This window comes from Empidonax traillii, unplaced genomic scaffold (genome assembly GCF_003031625.1).
Source record: "Empidonax traillii isolate 1590-97213 ecotype Southwest subspecies unplaced genomic scaffold, ASM303162v1 scaffold1074:size191127, whole genome shotgun sequence".
Classification (NCBI taxonomy): domain Eukaryota; kingdom Metazoa; phylum Chordata; class Aves; order Passeriformes; family Tyrannidae; genus Empidonax; species Empidonax traillii.
This window is the reverse complement of record NW_020956267.1, coordinates 33,852-57,169: the sequence shown is the minus strand read 5'-3', so window position 1 is coordinate 57,169 and position 23,318 is coordinate 33,852. Positions and strand designations below refer to the sequence as shown.

The following is a 23,318-nucleotide window of genomic DNA, read 5'->3' as shown; positions in this document are numbered from 1 at the left end:
ATTAAATACTTCTGTAATTCTCTTGTTCTAAATCCAAATTATAAAGTCCTTAATCTAGGATATTTTCTCTTGTGAAATGCTGAATCTTGGCTTTGTTGAAGTCTTAAGCAAACATTTTGATGTGTTTTGTTCTACGTAGTTTTACCGCTGTACTTCACCATTATATTGCCTTGATTTCATGCTGATTGTAGTCATCAATAAAAAAGAATGTACTTTTGGAATGCTGTGCTTCTGGTGATTCATGTTACATTTTTGTAGTAATGACTTGGCCGATTTCTTTTAAAAGGTTTGTTTTAAATTGCTGTCAATATAATTTAGCATGTTTTAAAGCCAACCTTGAACAGATTTTTTTTTTTGCACAGCACTTACAGAAAATTCTTGGCAGTTCACTTCATTAATACCCATGCAAGTGTCTGTTTTCATGAAAAAGCATAAAATGAGAGATTGGGAAAAGAGGCAAAAGGGCACATGTGTGGTTAACAGCGGACATCTCCACATGTATTGTAACTTGGAATAGGCACTCCTGGTACCTGAGTGCTGTCTTACAAGACCTGAATATGCAGAACAATAGTGCAAAATCAATTAGTTTTTTCACGTCTGTTGGAAAGATAATTTGTTTGTTAGTACTGCAAGATGAATATTGAATGATTTTGTTGCGTGTATATGTTAGGAGGGGATTTCTTAGAATGTAGTTAAACTATTGGGAAAACTAAAGTCAGTTTTGTTAACTTTTCTCCTTTTGCAGGCTAATTCTGAGGTGGTTAAAAATCATGTAACCAGAAACGTAAGTAATTTCATTTATTCCTTTCTTTTACTTGGCCTGATTTATTTTCCTATTTGTGTCTTCTTATTTTTACTACAACTTCACAAAGCATCCATTGTTAACCATTTTCAAAGTACACACTTTGGTTTCTGTACTGTGTGAAATTAGCCTCTGATTAGTGTTTTTTTCACCCTTGAGTTTATCCAGGAACAATGAAATGGCCTCTGCATTTCCTATTTTTAAATTAAGCAGGGGAGAAAGTAAAGAGAAGTATGAAAGTATTTATAGACTGAATTGTATTCAGAAGAATACAGAATACAGAAAGTCAAGAGATTTTTTTTTTTTCAGCAAGAATGATATTAGTTTTTGTCTTGTGGTCAATATGCAAATAATCGTTTAGCTTTTATTTGTTCCAGTTACTATGCCATGTTATTTACAAAACAAATTAAATGCCCCTTCCCAATCCTTTATTTCTATGGTACAAGTAGTATTAAATACATTTATTGAAGTGCAGTAGAGCCCAGCAATCTAAATGATGTAGAAATTTCTGCAAATGGGACATGCAGCTGATTTTGATACTGATGGCCCTTATAAGTATAGTTTTAGCACAATTTCTGTGAAGTAAGACAGAGAAGACAACTTTTTGAAGTCCTTTGAAGTTATCATTTAACAGAGACGTCAAGTTTTGTAGAATTCTAAACAAATAATGGGAGATGCCTATAGTTAGTTATTAGTAGGCAAATGTGTTGCAGGTATTTTATTTACCGCTGTAAAAAGGAGGTTAAAATTTAAAAAGGGCCAGAGGAAAGGACTTGAAAGATGTACGTGCTCTTCACTCATTCATTGTTCAATTCCAGTGCAGTTCTCTGTTGCAATAAATGAGCATCTGTTTCACCGTGTTAGTCTTGTGTGCGCTGCATTTTTTGGTAATGCTACTGAAACCACTCTGTGCAGGGTGTAAAGAGTTCTGATCCTTGGCTACCCATGTAGACAGGAGATATTCAGAGGTTACATTTGTATTAGCAGTATAGTTCGTTTACTTGGGCTGGCAATAAATGTTTTTCTACAACCAAGGGTATTTCTGGGGTTGGATCCATGCTATCAACTACACTTTTCTAGTAAAATTAGAGTTATTTCTAATGGCGAGAATATATTTGATAATGAAACAAGCTATAAATGACTAGTAATGTGATTGTTTCACCTTTCAGTTCACTGTTCACTTTCTTATCTAGACAAATGAACTAAAACTAAAAAATCAGAGAAGAGCAAAGTTCTTAGTTATCTGTATATGAATAATTGGTTTTGACAGCTGCTTCTAGTGCAACAAACACGAAGCAAAATAATGAGATACGTTGTGACGAAAGATCATTTTCTGTCACTAGCTGGAAGTTTTTGACATCACTGTGTTACATCTAAAAACTTTAGTGTTTTCTGTTTGTACCGGTTGCTTATTGCACAAGCCAAGATCTTTTTTTTTTTTTTTTTTTTTTCCTCTGTACATAAAATACCTTGTGCACAGCCATTTTGAAGGCAACCTTAAATGTTTTTCAGCTGTGCCTTTTGTCTTACTGCATTTTGCATTGATGATTATTTGACGATTAGCAAGTTTCCTGAAATTGTTGCTTTCTATGTTGCTTTCTATGGTCACATATACTCCAGGAGCAAAGGATGACTTGGTTCTGACACTACCTAGAATTCAACATTATATTAGCTTAATTCTGAGGCATGGATAGCACATTCTTACTTGGGAAATCAGATATGCATTGTCTTACATGTAGAGGACTTCCTCGTGCCCTTATGGTCTGGAATATTATTTTATTCTTAATATTAACATATTTAAAACAAATTGAGCTTCTTGTTTCAACCAAAAGCTGGCAGAAGTGTTTCTGTTACTTTCTATCCAAGGATTGTGTGCACACAATTTTCTGTTAGTTAACAGGGTGCAAAATTTGTGATGAAAGTTTACTTCAGTTTTCATCTCTTACATCTTAACTAGCTCAGAGAGAAATACAGGAGATTTACTCTGAAGCCTTTCCCTCTGCCACCACATTTTTTTCTTTTCACTGTGCACTGTTTACAGAGTTAGAAAATAGAGTGCACACATACAGGAACTTTGTATTAGGTGCTGCTGGGTCATGCCATACACTACTACAGAGCCTCACCCTGCGGTAGGTGTGAATTAATGCAGAAACCTTTACACTCTGCTGTATCTGTTCTGCTTAAATACATTGCCTGTGGATAGTATTCCTTCAGGAAGCTCTTTCAGAGCTCTAGTGTAATTGTGAAACTATGCTACAACCAGAATTAGAGCACATATATTATTTTAGTCAGCTGAAGTACACTCCTTGCCTGCCACTTAAATATGAATATCAGTAGTTTCTCCATAGATTTGTAGTGGAATACAGTCATTTCAGTGTTGAAATTACTCTAACTCACCTGGGTAGGTGTACTCCTGTTCTGTGTGTGCAAGAGACAATTGCACTGCTTAGGGCTCACAAAGCTTTGTGTAAACTGTTTGTCTTGAGACACTGTAGAGCTAAGGCTTCAAAAATAGTTTCCCAAGTGTGAGTATGTATACCTGTGAAATTTCACATAAATTAAAACACCAGTTATACCTCATTCTCACTTGAATAATAACTTTATATGTATTCAGTATTTTCTTCTAAAGAGTCCTTAGTAACAAAAATGTGCTACGTACCTTGTCTCTGTTCTGAATTTAAATATTTTAAGAGCAAAGGATGGATAGACAACCCAGCTGTACCAGGAGATTTCAGGCTGTGAGCCCAGCTACTTTCTTCAGTGAAAGTGAGTTGGAAGATGATCTTTCTGCCCTGATTGGTTCCTTGTTTCCCAGGCAGATTGCTAGATAGAACTCCATATCCAGGTGCCCCACAAACTTGATAAAAATGAGCTGGATTACAAAGCCCTACAGTGAACTTGTTTAGAGGAGCCTGGCCTGTTTTGGCTGAAGTGTCCTAGGAAAGAATTGTGGGAGCAGCTTTGCCATCAGGGTGGGTTTTGGCAGAGAGAAAGCAAGCTGGGATTTGTAACTTCTGCAGACACTGCAAGGGGCACATCTGTCTCAAGTCTTGCTGTTCTACTACACAGGGGAACAGATCATGATTTTTATGGAACACAGCATACAGAACAGAACTAAAATCTGTGCTCGAACAAATAGCTGTCTGCAGTAGAAATGATAAATCTCTTCTGCAGAGAGAACTTCAAAAATATTTTTAATGAATTTTTAATATTTCCTAAGCGATGCATACACAGCAGCATAGAGACATTTGTATTCACAAGGCACAAATCTTTTCTACAATAGGAATCATTCTAAAGCCAGAGACCAAATTCTGGTTCTGGTATGCAAATTCTGATTTTCATCCAAAACATCTAAACATGTTTCACTGTGTCAGTAGGTATTATCATGGTGGAGTAGTCCAACTATCAGTGTAGTTCACTGTCCTGTCTTTTTCTGCAGTATTCTGGAGTGTATAGAACTGTTACACTGTGCCTTAGAATAGGTTGCAGAATTTCTTCTGATTCCTATCCGTGGCTTGGGGAATGAAAATACATTACAAATTTGTTTCAAATGTATTCAGGTCTTCTGCTGATCAGTCTCTCTATTCTTATTCTTATTTGTGGTGTTTGAATGATGAGCAATCATGTGAAAAAGGGTTTCATTAGCTAATTAAAAGCTGTGTAAAATGTGTGTAATTACATGGCAGATTAGTTAATCAAATTTTCTCTTGCTTATAGCAACACGAAAAACAGGCACAAGTAAAATACTTATATCCCAAATAGATCCATGCCATTCTTTCAAAATATGTCCTGATACCTTTAAGCCACAGATTAATTACTGATTTACATTTCAGGTAGTTTTAATTTCTGCTCATTGGTCCTTACACCTGTTAATACTCTCACTCAAGAAGGACCTCAGGAGAGAAACAGATGAGCTGCATGAATGCATATCAGATCCCGGAGCCCTGAGTTTTCAGCAGTGCTGTTTCTTGGAGGAATATATATATATTTATATATACTTCATGTATAGCTATCTCAGCTGTTTAAAACAACCCAGTCCTTGAAATCAGTATTTCTTATATTCTGCTGAAAGCTTTTAAGCAGATACTGTATTATTATATTATAGTTCAATGCCAGGAACAGGGCCTTGGGAAAAATAACTGGATGATTTTTCATTTGGCCTCCTTAGCCTGTCTTTGATTCTAGCCTCAAAAGGGGCAAGTCATTATCCCACCTGGTATTTCTAAGTCTGTGCATGGCCCACATGTCTGGATTTACTTTGGTATTGGAAACTAGTAGTTTACATACTAGATTTTTTATTTATTTATTTTTCTAGAGCTGTTATATAAAACTTAGTAACTCAGTGTACTGCCAAAATGCAAATTAATTTTTCTGGGACAAAACCGATCTCCCTTTACCGTTTGTCCTTTCTGATCTCTGACGCTCTGCGACAGAGGGCTTTAGCCTGTGAAGTGTGTAAGCCTACTTGTTGTAATGCAGGTTTCCTTATTCAGTTCTTGGAAAAGTTGTGGATGATCATCTTTCTGATAGACATGTTTGTTTGTTTTTTTTTTCCCCCCCATTATTTTTTACTTGATTGTCCTCATTTCTTTCCTTGAGAATCAGCCTTTCATCACAGAAGATATAGCAGGAGGGTTATTTCTTGTTTCTGGACTTTTATGGAGAAGTTGTCTCAATGCTGCCTCTGTGCCACAGTGTAAGATAACCTGTGCTATACCTTTTGTCATGTGTTTGCTCTGAAGCTGTGAAGCGACTGAGAGTAGGATTTTAAAGGTACAAGATGCTGCATTGCACAAGCACAGGCTTGCTCTTTGAGGCAGGCCAGGTAATCCATAAACAAGTTCACCATTTTGGTGTGTCAGAAGGTGGTGAATTAACAGGGCTCATCTCAAAAGTTTTGTTCAAGCTGTACTTTAGTTTAATTGGGCTCTCTGGCCCACTGTCTACGCTTCCATTGACAGCAGGCTGTGGTGGGTAATTTATGTCTAGTGAAAGTTGTGACCTGTGGAAAATTATGTAGAATTAAGTATGGGACTGTTTCTTAGGTTCTTTATTATGCACAGGCTGTGGTGGACTCTGGAATGCTTTTGTCTGAGGACTGCATTTTTGAGAAAATTGGGATAACTGGGCTCTGTGATGAGCCCAGGAGTGACAGGAGCCAGCGGTGGTAAAAGAAGTAAGGATGATGTCAAAGGAAAGACTTGCATGGCTTGAGTTTTTACTGGAAAAAGGCAATAATGCTGTACGTTGGATGCAATGAATTTGCTTGTTGATGCAGTTCTGTGACTGGTGAGAAGATGGTTGTCTTTTAATAAACAATTGCTTCCTCCTGCTGTCTTCCATACAACTACAGCTTAATTTTACCAAAAGGCTCCTTGCACTTGTTTACATAGGAATAACTTCTATAAATTGTTCAGGATCAATCTGTTTGTTTGGAATACAAAAATTCCTTAAAACTGGATGAATAGGTGAATAGAAGGTGTTCTCTGTTTTGAAAACTCTCTTTCTCATATGACTTGTTATACTGTCTGCATTGCCAGGCAGTCCCAGGGAAGCAGGGGAGCAAGAATCATGGGGAAAAGCTCACAGAAGAATAACCTCAGGTCTGTCCTACTGACAACATATCAAGCACTAGTTTCACTGAATCTAGCCTAGTTACAGCTCTAAATTTTTAGCCAGGTGTGTTTCGACATCCATTTTGAGCCACTGTTTTCAATTCCCCTTCATCTTTTCTACTAGTGTCAGTTGGTAGGAAATGAAAATCATACCTAGTTTTGCGAGATTTTTCGGGTAATTGTCCATCCTGGGAGATACCAGCAGATGGCATTTGCTCTCTTGGAAGGTTAGCCAAATGTTATGCTATTATCCCTCCAGTGTGCAGCAAGGCAGAAAACAAAGGGGATTTGTTTGTTTGTTTTGTTTGTTTGGTTTGGTTTGGTTTTATTTTACTTGGATAGAGATTTAAGGAAGGTCTGCCCCATGCCACTGAATCCTCTGCTTGGCTAAACTTGCATTCTGATGGTAGGTGTGTATGACTTGGTCCAGAATGAAAAAGAATCCCTTCTTATCAGTGAAATGACCCTTAAACCACTCAGTAATGTTAGGAAAGAGCTCACAGAGGCAGTCACAGAAGTTTGAAATAGGTTTAATAGTCAATCAAAACCAGAATTCAGTCAGAAGCATGGTAAGATATGGCTCACATTGTCAGCTTGCCTGTTGTGAGAAATGCTGGAACACTTAGTCGTATCAAGAGCATGTTGTAGGGGTGTATGTATATATGTTATATGCTTCACCAAGTCCCTAAAAAGCCTTTTCAGTAACCGTTTTGCCTCTTTAGTAACTCATGTCTTTGGATTTTGCTAAATATTGTAGCTGGGAGGGGAAAAGTCAGTGGTGTAGTCATTGAGAGTTAGTAAAAAATAAAAATGAAGAATAAAAGAATGCATTGCTAGCTACAAGATAATTAAGCCATGGGAAAGAAGAGGAAGGGAATATAATCTAGAGGGCATGCAGAAAAATGGTTGTGTGTCCTTGATAGTCCATTTTGCCAGTAAGTCATTGGCTGAAGCCTACGATAACATACAAGGTGATCGTGACCTTATGCAAGTTTAAGTAAAATTTGTTTAGTAAGTTTTGTGCACCATAGATAGACAATGGAAAGTTTGATGGTCTGAATCAAAGTATCTTTTGAAAATGGTATAGTTCTCTTGATTTTGGGGAGCTGTACAGTATCTGTATAAAAGTGTACCCATAATGACAGACAGAAGAGTATTGCATAACCTGAGACCATACAATGGAACTGGATACAGAGACAAGATATCGAAAGAAGAATTCTCTTAAATTACCAGTGTTGTTTGAAGTTTCCTTTGAGTATCCATAATACAGTCTAAAACACTAAGCTGATTGCTTACACATATAAATCTTTCAGTTAAAATTTTACATTGTACCAGTTGTTGACTTGTGGAAGTTGTCAAGACTCTATTTTTGTATACAGAGCGTGAAAGAGTATATAGTACTGAGTATTTCAGTAGGTGACAGAGCATGCTTACAGTAAATACATATCACACTAACAGGTTTTTTGTTTTTTTGTTAGTGGTTTGAATTATGTTATTATTCATATGCTTAGATGTCGCATACTACTAGGTTATATGCTAGTTTATGTGGCACAACAGTGTGCAATAGAGAATGATTTTATCACTTATTTTCTTACCAGAGGAAACTGTTAAATGATTGATTATTATACATGGAGGCTCAGTCAAATAATTTTTAATAAATGGTGGAAGTACTTTTTAAGCAATGGATACATCTGTGTAACCAGCAGAGACCAAGGAAGTGGAGAGAGAGTCATGATGCTAATTGCTTTTTAGTTACAAAACCAAAACAAAATATGCAAAAATCTATATCTTTGATTTCAGGTATAGTTATTTACTTGTTTTGGCACCCATGGTGTATTACCTACAGCCTTTAAAATTCTAAGAAAGGATTGTGCAAAAAGAGGCTGGAAATACCATGAAGTTTCCTCCTTTTCTGTGTTCTGAGTAAAGACAGGAACTAGTGAAATTGGGACTAATGTGAGGTGCACCTTATGACACCAGTTGTGCTTAAAATTTGCCTGAACAGTTAGTTCTCTTTCAGAAACTTGGAAAGAAAACATGCCACTTTTGTGATTGTGTGTGTCTTAGCTATTCCCAGATCTTGATATACAGCATCACTTTATGTAAGGTTCTAAGGCCTCTTCCATTCAAACACAATTTATTTGCTTTGGGAATATTTGTCATGGGTGTGCCAAAATAAATAGGGTTTATCATGTTTCCAGCTCTTACCCTTAATCTAAATAAGGTTTTGTGTGCATGTTTCTGTATATTCAGGGTAGAGATAGGAGTGAATACTCTTTCACTTATAGAGTTTCTGATATATGATTGTAAATGGAACTTCTGCTTTTCCGTATAAAAACATCTTATACATATCTAAATGCTAAAATAAAATATATATTACATATATCAATAAATAGATATGAAATAATATATATGCAAAGCTAAAAATATATATAGACATAGCTAAATGTAAATTATTTTTATTTATTTTTATTTCTTGTTAGTGTAGTAGTAACTGTGTTTTTCCTTTTACTAAGATTCATGAGGGAAAATATTTCTATACTTTTTCATGAATAGTTGCTATTATTGAACAAATGGAACTGTAAGAATAAACTACTACACAGTAAATTCTCAGGGGTTTGATGCAGGAATATATTGAGTATATATTTGAATATTGTCATAAGGAAATCAGTTGAGAGGAACTTGCTTTTGCAGGTTTATAAAAAAATTCAAGTTTCGTCTTCTCAAAGATCACTGTGTTTCTCTAATCTTAATGCAGTTACCAAGAAGAGCACAAAAGACTTCTCTGACAATAGTGAGTTGGAAGAGGTGATAGAGAGTTAGACATAACCTGGCCGTAACCACAGTGTTCGCCTTCGAAACAGAGGACAATGATCCTCTCATATCCTCTTGTTATGTTGTTCCACATAAAAAATGAGGAAAAAAAGCCAGGAACACTGACATCAGTGACAGCAAGTAAGCTTCTAGATTGACTGTTCTGCTTTCTTTGTTGCAGAGTTGCATCAGTGCTTCGAAGAACTCTGCTTCCAGTTGTGACAGAGAATCACAGCAAGTATTTCTTTTGTATTTTTTGTAGCAGTGTCACACCTTGCCTTGGTGGGTTTAGGTTTTGTTATTTGTGGTTATGGTTTCTATGAATTCAGTCTTCTGTTAGACATGACCTGCCATGCAAGTACCATATTTACAATCTCTGAGAAAACAACTGGGCATATTTGCTGAGCTTACTTTTAATTTAATGACTAGAATCTTTTGATTATTCTATTAGGATGGACAAGGTAAGGTTGTGCCCTAAACCTGGAAAAGAAAGAAAAGTTAAACAGTATCTGTAGACTAACCTGTGAAATTAACTGGATTACATTCATGTCTGTTGCAGTCTGAGGACTGGTTTTAGATTCACTTCAGTGTTACTCAGAGCAGATTTCAAGATCTGCAATGTTTTACAGATCGCTGGTGAATCTACCAACTTGTAAAGCATTTGCAGAATTCTAGAGAGATGTGTGGAGACATAAGTAACTATAAATTTTCTATTTAACTCCCAAATTTGTTATGCTAGTAATTGCCAAAAGTGCTTATATTCATTTTATTGCTTTTCCACATTACTGGTTGCAGAGATTTTTTCACCATGGTTTTGATGTGAAGAAGTCTGATTTTTGGCTAACTCAGTTTGTGTCCTGAACTCAATAATTTGAGCTCTGCGGGCTCAAATTATGAGTTGTAATTGTAATGAAATTATTGGAAACATCTGATTCTTGTCTGCAAGAGTTCAAGTTGCAGTTTCTTCTCATTAATATGCTGTGTTTGTTCTTGGCTGCCTTGCTGTGAACTGCCATATCTGATTTCTTCACAGAAGTGCAGACTTTGATCACATTATGGAGGAAGGCTATGAACTTGACCTCACTTACATCACAGAGCGGATTATTGCTGTATCTTTCCCTGCTAGCTGTTCCGAGGAAACTTACCTCCACAATCTGCAAGATGTAACCCGAATGCTCAGATCCAAACATGGCAATAATTACTTGGTATGTGTAAGATGAGTGCTTTGTGATACGTCGTCTTTTGTCTACACAGGGTGGCTACTGGTAGGTCCACATATACCACTATAAAATAGAAGTTATTCTTTGGTCCATCTTTACAGCCTTGCGAGTACCGTATACTGTGAAACAACATGTAAAAGTAGGGTTGCTGCTGGTGTGTTCTGTCCAGATCTTTCTCATTAACTTTACATGCATTTTTTTACTGCTGTTTAGTTTTCTATAGGAAATTAAGTTGTAAGCAAATCTATAATGATCTCCAGGTGCAGATTCTTTTTTTTAAATGATGACACAAGCTGCTAATCTCCTGTGTTGTTTTCTGGCTAGTGCCATGGCATGTATTGCCTCAGCTTGTTCTATCAAGGTGAATTTAAAACAAGGCCAATATTTTATTTCCTTTTTTTCCTTCTACTGTCTTTTTAGTTAGTGTGCATAAACTATTAGAGTCAGATCTGTGACACTGGGAGTCTGAACTTTACTCACAGTAGAAATTAGTTTCTGGAGAGATTCCGCCTAATGATTTAACTACATTATCTTTTTGCTCACAAACCAAGATGTTATAGGTGCATTATGAGCCAGATTGTCCTCAAGATGCATGTGTAATACTTGTGCTGTGGTCTGATGTCCTCAGCATGCTGCCTTGGTGCCTTTCGCTTCCCTTCTATCAGGCACTGGTAACTTATAAGGCATAAAATAGTAATAGTTTGAAGGTGTAGATGGAGCTTCTGTACATAAAGCTACCTCTGTGTAAAGCTTCACAGGTACAAATTCAGCTGTTCCCAGTGGTCTTTTCCATGAGACAGCAGTGTAAGCTTTTAAGTCTCTGTCCAACTAAATCTCATTACCTGTTTGTATCACAAAAATCTCATATATGGTAATTCTTGCTTAGTATGTCCTCTCTCTGAGAGGGAGCATAGTCAGTTTCTCTTGCAAAGCTGGGATTTTTTTGAATTTGTTTTAGTTTTGTTCTATTTATGAATTTATTTTCTAATGAACCTTTTTGGAAATCAACTGTCTTGGTCAAAAGCTTGATGCCATCTGCTCTAAGTATGTTTCTGTGAATTCACAAGACAATCTGACAAAGCACAGCCAGGCTGTAGATTCAGAGAACTTGTTTTGAAACTATCTTCTGTTTCTTATGTTTTGAATACCTCTTCAGTCAGCTCAAGAGGCACATGTATATCAGCAAAACAAAAAGCCCCCAAAATCTTCTCAAAATGGTATTCAAGTCAGCAATTCTGCTGAAGTTGATGGGAATAGTTCTACTCTTTCATTGGGCCAGGGTCTCAACTAGCAGAACATATACTACAAATCAGCATTTCTCATTTTTTATCTAGTTATTCTCTCTTCACTACAGTTGATAGTGAGAACAGAGAAGGGAATGATACACTCAGAGAACTGGGTGAGTGCATTGTTTCCTATTTGAGTCTGTTTGTTATGAAGAATATAAACAAAAAATCCTAAGTATCTTAATTTTCTCTAAACAGTAGAGGATAATACTTTGATGGCCTGAGATCAGAGTCCTTTATGAAGAGATGAAAACCTGTCCGTAGCTTACAGTAAATTTTTCTCTGCCTTGTTACTCTAAAAAAGTATCTTCCCTGCAGACTTTGGTATGTGATTTCTCCAACAGATAAAAATTTAGAAACTGATGCTAATACTTCTCTTTCTTACACCAAAATATAAGTAAGCAGACCTAGGATATGCCAAAAAGGGACCAAAAAGGATGCAGTTAATCTTCCACTATATAATGCCTTAACCTCAGCCAGTAACTTGGTTCCACACAGCTGCTTGCTCACTTCCCCAGCAGTGGGACAGGGGAGAGAACTGGAAGAGTAAAAGTGAAAAAAACACATGGGTTGAGATAAAGACAGCTTAATAAATAAAGCAAAGGCTCGGCACACAAGCAAAGCAGAAAAGGGAATTCATTCGTTTCTTTCCACAGCAGGCAGGTATTCACCCATCTCCAGGAAAGCAGTGCTCCATAATGCATAGTGGGGATTTGGGGAGACATCATCACTCTGAATGTCTCCACTTCTTTCTTCCCCAGGCTTATATACTGAGCATGTCATGTGGTATGGAAAATCTCTTTGGTCAGTTCGGGTCAGCTGTCCTGTCTGTGTTCTCTCCTAATGTCTTGTGCACCCCCAGCCCACTCACTGGTGGGGTGGTGTGAGAGGCAGAAAAGCCCATGGCACTGTGTAAGCACTGCTCAACAATAATGTAGACATCCCTATGTTATCAACACCACTTTCAACATAAATGCAAACCACTATGAGCTGTTGTGAAGAAAACTGTCTAAGCCAATCAGACTCAACACACAATGACATCTATTTACGGCATGTGCTTCTCTTCAAAGACTTCTGTAATGTCTTGTTTTGTTGTTATGTGTGAAATGTTGGTTCTTGTATCTTCTGGTCTTTATTCTATGCTGATAGGACTCCTGGAGTATCTCAGCTTGACAGGACTTGGGTACAGTGGTGTCTTTGAGTTTGATGTCTGATCCAGCAATAACAAATACCCATGATGAACCAGTCGGTATTCTGACACACAGGAATTTTAAATTGATCTTAAATGTGAAACAACAAGAAAGATTAATTAAAAAGTTATTATCAAATAGCCCTTTTATTTCTGTGGAAAATTTTAGGTAATTGATTTCTTAAAAAAACAAAAAGCCTTATCACTGATTTTAAGAACTCTGTGCTGAGATCTGTGCTGAAAACTGCAACTCTTAATTTGTTGGCAAATATTAAAGCTAATAGAATATTAGAAAAAAAATCTCATTTGTAAAAGAAACTTTTGGTTTCATTCCCATTAAATTATAATTTATATTTCTGGAAGGATAAGTATAGTCTTACTTCTAATTGTTGATATATCTTCCTGATTCAAAACAATTCAGAGAATGAACATAAAAATTTTTGACAGTTATTTAGCTCTTCAGCAGTAATCTGTTTAAAATGCAAACAAATATATTGGAATTAAGACAACGTTGCTCATAATATAAAGAAGTTTTATTCTTTCTTTTGGAGTTTGATCAATGAGAGTGGTGTATGCTTTATGGTCAATATCATGTGTAATATCAGAACCTTGTGCAGCTTAAAATAGAAGCTGTTTTCTTGGGTGCCTTGTTAATTTGGGTGTTTCTTCATCTGGATAAATTTCTTGCCTAAAAAGAGTAATTTTTCCTAGAGATGCCATAATGTCATAGTGTTTCCACTGTGTCCATAATGGGGTTGCACACTTTTAAGTACCACATCAGTGAGCAGCAGTCAGCAGTTTCTAGAAGGAAAATGATATAGTTCCTTTAACCTGTGTGACTTTGGGCTTCTTTGCTGAGCCAGCTGAGGTTAATGCCTCAGGTAGTATTCTAGAAAAGTGTTACACGTTAGAAAAGGGTTCTTAAATTGTCCTTGGGTAATAGTCAACTGTATAATGGACTTATATTTACTCTTTCTCAAATTTATGAAATGTTTTCCCATTTCAGAAGTGTAATGAAACCTTTTCAATGATTATGTCATCTGTACTTAACTCGTGATGTGAAATAGCCACACTGTGAAAGCGAATCTGCCTCAGTAGCATTGTTTCAGTTCTTCAGTATTGATATTTCAGCTTTTTGTTATTGATACTGATTTAAAGTACTTTCTAATGAAAGAGTCAGTTATACTTGTATACACTACTTTTTTTTGTTTATTTTACAGTCTGTCTCTTTAACTGTTCCTTATTTAGCACTAAGTGTATGGTAACTTGTTATCTAAGGAGTTAACAGAAGAGTTGGAAGATCTCATAGGCTAATCTGTAGTTACAGATAGCTATGTCATCATATCTTCCCTACACAATTTTGACAGACCGGTAATTTCTTGTCAGGCCCACAAATTTGAATATTTAATGCTGTACCATCCTCACAGACTTTTCATTGTTAATTCTTACTCTGTGCAATTATTTTGCATGGTGCCCAGGTCTCTCAGTACACCTCTTAAATAAAACCACGCAAAATAAATAAGATGTAGGAGAATTTTAATTGTCCTTTTTCAAAATGTGCACTTTGTTTCAGCTTTAGCTTCAGCATATAACAACTGAATACCTAAAATACATTTGCTAGTGGTACTTGACTTCAAATGTTAATTTAGTTTAGTAGAACAGTAGGCAAACCTGAAGCTATATCACTGTAGTTTCTTGTAGTTTTCATGTTTCAAAGACAGCTATTTACCACATAAATTATGGATTTTAATAATTGATTTTTTTTTAACAGGTACTAAACCTCTCTGAAAAGAGATATGACCTTGCCAAGCTTAACCCAAAGGTATTGATTGTCTTCTATAACATCTCTTTCTAGTGTTAAATACAACTTAAATGGCCTGGTAACCCCTGAAGCTGTACAAGTATTGATATACAGAGTAAGAGAACAAGTTTTGGAAGATGACAAAAAGCCCCACATGCATCCCTTTTTATTTTTTCCCCAAGATCTGTTTTGTGTCTGTTAAGTGTGTGTTTTACATAGCTGTTCGTGTTGTTTTCTTAGACTTTCATACAGGACCTGAAGCCTGTTGGGACTTCTGAAAAACTCCTATTGAATGCTATAAATTTTACTTCAAGTATACTTTCTTTATGCAGTCCCAGGATACAGGGATTGTGCACTGTAATGTACAGTCCCATAGCTGAAGCTAGTGAATTGGGTTCAGAAAGGACTTCCCTTTTGTACTATCTCTGCATAGTTCTCTACACAGTGGAGACAGAAGGAATGTCAGAACGGTATCTATCTCTTGTTCCTTCTCACCAATGTTACATTTGTTTGGTGTAAAAAATGGTGTGCAAGTTCTCTTCAGCATTTATTATAAGGCCAGAGTAGCACAGATATGTATTTATAGCAGATTTACATGGATATATGCTATCTGAAGAAAGTACTAAATGAACTCCTAATTTTAACCTTTTGAGTGCTTTATGGATCATGAAGGATTTAAATTGTTCATGATTACTGGTTTTGTTAGTGTTAAATATGCATATAATAATAGGTTGAGTAAACAGTATTATGTAGTGACTAAAGCTGAATAGAACAAAAGAAAAAAACTAAGATGCCGTATCTGTTGCACGTGAAGGAAATAAATTTAAAATCACATGAAACCAATCAAATTAGAACAATCTTTGTTCTAATTCTGACCTTCTTTACTGTTACAAAATACTTGGATATCTAATTGAAAAATTAAGAACTTGAGATCTTCAGAAATGTTGTCACTTTTAAGTGGTTGGTGGGATAAGGGGGGGAGTTTTTTGTTTATTTTTATAAAATACCAGAATCTTAAAACCAAATTCCCTTCTTCCCCTTAAGAGACCTGCAAGCATCATGGCATTTGAATGGCATGGTTGTCTGGGATTGGAAAAACTGGGAAGACTTTGGACCATCACAATTATTTGAATCCAGATTATAATATGTGATACTGGGGGTCAGCGCGTTTCTTGTAAATATTACTTGTTTAATTGCAGATTATGGATGTGGGGTGGCCTGATCTCCATGCTCCGCTTCTTGATAAGGTGTGCACCATCTGCAAGGCTATGGAGTCCTGGCTGAACAACGATCCTCAACATGTGGTGGTAATACACTGCAGAGTAAGTGAGCCTTTTGTATACACACTGTTTATATTCATTTTCAAAACCATTATCCTTTATTCTTATTCATTTAAAAAAATGAATGCAGTCGTGTTAGCTCACATCCTGCAAAGGTCACTATTACTTCTGTGGGCGTATTAAGAAGCTTGAGGTTTTTTCCAGCTTTACAGGAAACTCCTTAGGAGCTCTTCGTGTTCTGGGACGTTTATAAATTTTGTTGTGGGACAAGGTTTTAACTGGCAGCATCACTGCAGTGCCTTCCTTCCAGCAAAGCTACCAGTATGCTGTGTTACTTTGCCTTCCTTGCTCACAAAGAAGAGAAATAAAGAAAAACCTTAAATGTGGATAAAATGAATTCAGAACTGAGTTGGTAGCTATGCTGGTGACGACACTTGAGGCAAACCTGTCTCTGTATCACTGGCAGATGTTACTCTAAACAAAATGTAGGTGGTAATGGGACCAAAACTTCTCTTCAAGTCAGTTTGTATAGTCCCCAGTCCTGAATTTCTTACAGAAGAAATACCGTTATTGTATGAAATGTTTGAAGTTTTACTAGTTGCAGGACTACAGCCAGAAGTAAGGCCCATTCACTGGAAAAAGAAAAGGGAACAAAATATTTCTAGATATACAGTTATATACAAATTGATAACGCGTGTTGTTGATTAGTGTCTTTTGGTAATTTTGGTTTCCAACTTCAAAGATAGATACAACCAGCTATGTGTATCAGCTGAGAGACTAAAACATTTTGAAATCCATGAGAATTACTGCTTGGTAGATGGTACTGAATTTGCCATGTAAATTTATTTAAAAATACATTGGAGCGTTTTTTAAATTGCCCATAGAAGGTCTCAGGTGTTGGGTAGGCAAAAATGCCCAAACCTGTGAGAAACTCATATTCTTTCCAAAATAGGTATTTTATAGCATTTCATGCTGGAAAGTGCAACATTGTCGAAGCTAGTTGTGAATGATTTCTGGGGGAAAAAAAAAAAATTAGAATAGTTGATACAGTTTTTTTCTTTCCCCCTCCCCCCCCCCCCCCCCCAGTTAATTCCTTAAATCAGTAAGACTTGACAGGCATGCTCATAAAAATCCTATTTAGTGGTTTTTTTTGTCATTTGTCAGCCAGCTTGGATTGACAAATAAGCTACTGCCCATTAGTTCTACTTTTCCATCAACTCAGAGGATGCATGAGAAAAAGGACTGACTGAATCTCGTCTTAAAATTGTATTTACTATAGGTCTTAAATAAAATAATGCCCATTGATGTAATAAATAAGTTATCATTCCCTTTTTCCTAATACAGGGGGGAAAAGGAAGGATAGGCGTAGTCATATCATCGTATATGCACTTCATCAATGTTTCTGCAAGGTAAGTGTGAATAAGGCATGTTGTGTGTTTTTTACAATATACATCAGGAAAAATGCCTTTTAGTTGAGTAGTGTCTGTCAGTTTAATGTTTGTCCATTAAGGTTTGTCAGGTTTTCTTCCCAAAGAGTCATGGAACATGTCTTAACAGAGCCTGCTTTCATGACAGACTTTTCTTGTGGTCTTGTTTTCAGTATGAGGTTGGACTAGGTGACACATCTAAGGTCTCTTCAAAACTGAGATTTTTAATGGTTTGCAGGAAACATTTCCAAAGGGTGTTTCAAGATGGCCTCTTTTGAATCAGTGAGAAATTATTCTTGAAGTACTTAAGGAAAACAATTATTAGGATCTGGAAACAGTATTTGAAGAGGAAATTCCTAGACATTGTTCAAAGTGCAGAATGCCATTTAAGAAATAATCTAGACTTCATTTTGGATTTTTTTATTGGATTCTCTTGGAATGCTCAAATTATGAAATGATAGTTGTGATAATTTGTCAACAAGGATAAAATTTAATAAATGGTCTCAAAAAGGTTGAAATATGTTTCGGGGCAGGTTTGCTGGGTTTTTAATCACATTGTTTTTCCTTGGTTTCTTTTATATATGTATATACATAAATGTATTACAATAAAAATGCCCTATAAATGCCATGGCTAAATCAACTTTGGTTCTAAATTCACACCAGCCTGTCAGTAATAGAATTGATACACTGCTGTGGTTGATGGGGTCTTAAATCACTGGAGGTTGATGGCAAATTACTCATGGATTTCACTAAAATGAGAATCTCAGAAAACAATCTGTGTTCACAAGGATAAGTCCCATCGAGAGGTCATTATAGACCAAGAAGCTAGGTGCATTGTATACACCAATATGTGCTGAAAAAAATGCTTGAATTACTACTTGAATATTTTCAAGTAGTAATTGCAACAGTGATTGCCCCAATTTCATAGTATTTTGTTGAGAAGTGTTGTGAATGACAAAATTCATCAGCTAAGGGTAGTACGGTACTGTGGTGTGATCTCAGTGTTGCAATATTATGTCATCCTTAAAGGTGGTACCTGGCAGAAAATTGCTCTGGTTGCAGTTGTTGAGGGTGCCAGCTTCTGTGTCAGAAATGGTACTCAGAAGACTTTGATGTTCACGCCATATAAAATTCCTGATTTGTCAGCGTGCACGTATCTCCTGGTTCTGTCCAGAGCAGTGTTAATTTTTTGGGTCTTTCCTCACAACTCATCCTCAGAAAAGCACTAGTGTCTCATTTAAACAGGGACACTTCCTCTTTGTCTTTCAAATATTTTGGCATATGTCAAGCAGTAACCTGATGAATATCCAAGAAAACACCAAGGCAAAATAACATTATATCTGTGTCTCTCTTTTGACAGTGCTGATCAGGCTCTAGACAGATTTGCTATGAAGAAATTCTTTGATGATAAAGTTTCAGCTTTAATGCAGCCATCCCAAAGAAGGTATTCTATTTGCTTCTGATTCATACCAATAAGAAATGTCATCAGTATCTTCTGCTCCCATCCCTTACTCCCCTGCTATGTGAAGACTATTTCCACAAGATCCTTCAATGCTTCCTGAACTCTTAGCACTTTATCTTATTTAATATTCCTTGAGTGATGAGTTATCTCCTTCAGTTCCTGCATGTAGACCAAGAGAGATAAGGCCTTTTGTACCACACTGTTATCTGAGTTCTTACTGCATTGTCGTTAATAAAGAGATGTCACAATCTATTTCTTGATTCTTCCAAGATAATAATGAACTGATTGTGACATAAATGATGTGTATGGAATGTGTGTTGAAATAAAGATTTTAGAACTACTTGTTTAGAGGATCTACAGATTATGCATTTGCCCCATCTCCATGCTAGTTAATGTTTGTCAAAGCAGGCATTATTCATTATGTCTGTCTGGATGTCTTACCTTTTCCATCTGTCTAAATAAAGTTGAGTTAGGACTCAAAGTAATAAAGCACTTTGGAAAGTGAATAGATCTGGGGTTTGCTATTTACCTTGTTTTTATGAGAGGTAATGAAGGATTCAGTACCAGAAGAGACTGATACCCATCAGAGTAATCGTGATATAGGTGAATCTTCTTTTAGAAGTAGAAAATACCAACTGGATTTGATTTGGTAATTACTGTCAATTTCTTTTTGTATTAATCCACATGTATGCAGTAGGTTTTTTAGGAGTTGTTTAAAGTATAAACCTTTGCTATAAGCCTTCTGCTAATTAAAGCAGAAAAAACAGTAGTAACAACTAGCATAAGGCATGTGGTTTTGTTATGCCTAAATAAGAAAAACTTTTCTGTAAGTTTTGAACCCATTTGGTGGCACGCACAGCTATTTTTAAGTTGAAAAATAGTAACGCAACATTCCATTATATTTGAAATAAACTTTTCATAACTAGAAGCTTACTGACCTTTTTTTGGTTTCAGTTTTACGTTTGCATATATGTATATTGCATTTTAATAAGAAGAATTTGAGAATGCTGTCTACCACTAAGAGAAGTGTGAACCATAGCAGCAAAAGGAAACAGATGATGTTAATCTTCCCATCAAGAAGCCTTATGCAGCAGGAACCCTTACAGCAGCCTGTGAATCAGGGTAGTTTTTAAAACCATGTTGACAGGAAGCTTCAGTAGCCACTAACTTAGGTGATCTGTATGTGAGTCCTAAAGCTAGAGATTAAATAGGTGTAAATAGTTGTACTTACGTTTTCCTGCTCTGTTCAAGGACACTTGCTTAATTCTTCTGGGGCTGGCTAGGGAGAGGGTCTCAGAGATACCCAGTTCACCTCCTGACTGATGCAATTTACGTCTTTGCTCAGCAGTACTGAACTTGAGCTGCCCTTACTACCTTCCAGACATATACACTTACAGATACTTTACTTTGGAGTGTTATTTCCCATGAGAACAGAGGAGGTTCTCCAGACTATTGGTCAGAACCATTCTCCTCCTGAATATTGCCTCTCCTACCTTTGCCTGACCTGCCAGTGGCTATTAATCCTGTTGCAGAGAAAACCAACTCTAATATTTGTGGATAATTTAATAATCCTTTTTTTTGGTTCCAGTTCTGATCAGTCAGTGGCCTGAATCACCTTTTTAATATGCTTTTTCTCTGAAACCATTCCTGGGTTATTAATTAGTGCTGTCCTTGTTAAAATCCAGTTGACATGGATATAGCTTAAGTGGATCTTCACGTAATAAAATATGAAAATACATAATTTTATTTTTGAAACCTTTTTACCAGTGACTTTTGTCCAGATAAAGATAAATTGTGGTCATTAAGTGCATCAGTCCTAAAAACATCATTTAGCTTTTCTCCACTGCTAGTTGGATACTGTAACAGTGGCAAGAAAAAGTAACTGTAGACCAGATCTTCTGTTCTGAATCCATTCTGACAATACTTAAAATGGACTCTTACTCTCAGATAAGCAGCTGAAGATTTGCCTGAAGGAGAAATGTGGATACAGACTCTTCATATGAAAAAAATTTCTCATAAACCTTCAGGATAAATCTTTGAACTCTCTTCTCAAAAATAAGCCGACTGCCTATAGGCCTCTTAAATGCTCTGCTTTGAGAAAGGCTTTCAAAAATTCAGTCAAATTTTTGGAATAATTAAAAGGAGGTAGCAGGAGAGAGCAAATGTTCAGACAAAACATTTTACTACACTGTTTTTTTCTTTAGGTGTGACAGTTTGTAGAGTTGTGCTTTTGATGTACCACATACTTTCAGAATACTTTTCTGAAGGAGGAAACCAAAAAGAAAAGTTGCCTTTTCTTAAAATTTCAAAATAAATTGAGCTTTGCTAGCTCTCTGTAAAATGAAACCATTTTAAACAACCACAACCCCAATTCTGGGGTAGTAAAGCTGTTGTTTTTGGACAGAATATCTTTAGTTGTGCAGTGTGAGTTTAGTTAATGAGATAAGTGCATAAAGGGGGAAAAAGAGGTGATTTTTCTTTCTTTTATACATTCCTGAGAATAAAGTTAAATGACGATCATCTCATAGGCATGGAAGAAAAAGAGACTCAAATCCCGTCGAAATATTAAAGGAGACTGATTTCCCATGGTTATTGAAGGAAGTAAGAGGAAATTGTTTAATGTACACTTCAGTGATATTCACTTGCATGTATTTGCTTGTGAGCTGTGACTAAACCAAGTATTAAATAGCAGAGATGAAATGATTTTCACATTGCTGTGGTAGTTTCCTCTGTTTTGTGCTGAACGAGATAACTTCTCATTATGAAGATGTCATTTTACTGCATTGCTGATAATACTGAGATTCCTGACACGGCAGTTCTTGCTCTTGTTTTAATGAAGTGAACTTCACTGTAAACGGAGTAGGACCCATATCATTCTGCTGTGGAAGCTATTTAAGACCTGCAGTTGCAACTAGGAATGTGTACCAAAACAGTTGACTTTACTGTACTTCTACTTGTTTCTTATTTAGCGTAGTGATGTTAATAACTAAAATGAAGATACCAACAAGAGCCATGCAACCGCCATGCATTTAATAAAGTCGTAAATTATAGTGTCTTTTAATGCTGTTTTGTGAAGATTATTATTTTGGAGTTCTGTGCGATGTCACAATGCTATTCATTACTCATGATCTAGAAATATCAATGTGTAAATAGTGTACTTCCCTGATATTACTGCTTTTATTTAATTCAGATAAATTTTGTATTTCTAGATACGTGCAATTCTTAAGTGGCCTTCTATCCGGATCTGTGAAAATGAATGCAACCCCTCTTTTCCTGCACTATGTTATCCTTCATGGCATCCCAAGCTTAGATGCTGGGGGAGGTAAATTACCTAACTTTTCCTACTGAGGTATAGGATCAAAGTCTTGTTTCATTTTGGAGCTTTTGAGAAGACCTGCATGAATCTCCAAATAGAGTTAATATCTTCTTGATAGCCATTCAAATATTTCCAATAATGAAACCAAAAGAGAAACATCCTAAGAGAAAAAATGGGAGCAGGTCAAACGAGTTTCTTGTTCTCTCTTAAATGAAGAGTTGATGCTATTCATGTCTGCCTGGTTTCTGAACAGTTGTGAGCCCTGTTACTGCAAAAGATCTGACAACCTTGTCAGGTTTCACAGTCACTTCCTCTTTGTTTAGGAAATAATTGTAAATATAATCTCTTTTTTCTTTTGAGATTGGATTTTCTGTGGAAAAGCTGTTTGGCTATGGTGTGCTTACAGAATTACAGAGTCACAGAATCATTTAGGTTTGAAAAGGCCTCCAAGATCATTGAGTCCAACCTTCAACCGATCATTACCTTGTCAACTAGACCATGGCACTAAGTGCCCCCTCCAGTTACTTGAACACCTCCAGAGATGGTGACTCTACCACCTCCTTGGACAGTCTGTTCCAATGCTTAACAACCCTTTCCATGAAGACATTCTTCCTGATGTCCAACCTGAGCCTTCCCTGGTGCAGCTTGAGACTCTGTGCTCTTGTCCTGTCACTAGTTGCCTGGGAGAAGAGGCTGACCTTGCTACAACCACCTTTCAGGTAGTTGCAGAGTGTGATAAGGTCTCCCCTCCTTTTCTCCAGGCTCAAACCCTCAGCTCCCTCAGCTGCTCCTCATATGACTATTTTCTAGACTCTTTACCAGCTTCATTGCCCTTTTCTGGACAGGCTCCAGCAACCCAGTATCTTTCTTGATGTGAGGGGCCCAGAACTGGACATAGTTCTTGAGGTGCAGCCTCACCAATGCTTCGAAGGTGGCTTGCTATACTAAGTGGCTTTCAAATTAAAATGATAAAACAAGATTCTGTGCTAGAGCACAGTAAAGGAATCCAACTCTAGCAGTTGGACTTGATGAACTTAAAGGTTTTTTCCAACCCTAACGATTTATGATTCTATAACAAATGTTATCTATGTATCTGTATTTTTATT

The 23,318-nt window shown here is 36.5% G+C and overlaps 1 protein-coding gene across 17 annotated transcripts in view; it reads left to right on the top strand.

The window, feature by feature from the left end:
- TNS3 (tensin 3) overlaps positions 1-23,318 on the top strand; it is a 122,590-nt gene that overhangs the window by 67,957 nt on the left and 31,315 nt on the right. For 13 of the 17 annotated variants that reach the window (XM_027904666.1, XM_027904677.1, XM_027904678.1 and 10 more), the window contains 8 exons: positions 746-784; positions 9,413-9,465; positions 10,265-10,436; positions 14,698-14,748; positions 15,927-16,049; positions 17,352-17,416; positions 18,795-18,878; positions 22,106-22,218. In XM_027904666.1, the coding sequence (XP_027760467.1) occupies positions 746-784; positions 9,413-9,465; positions 10,265-10,436; positions 14,698-14,748; positions 15,927-16,049; positions 17,352-17,416; positions 18,795-18,878; positions 22,106-22,218 (700 nt within the window). Of the gene's footprint in view, positions 1-745; positions 785-9,412; positions 9,470-10,264; positions 10,437-14,697; positions 14,749-15,926; positions 16,050-17,351; positions 17,417-18,794; positions 18,879-22,105; positions 22,219-23,318 lie in introns of those variants that run through there. The other 4 variants (XM_027904667.1, XM_027904675.1, XM_027904676.1 and 1 more) reach the window with 2 other exon arrangements.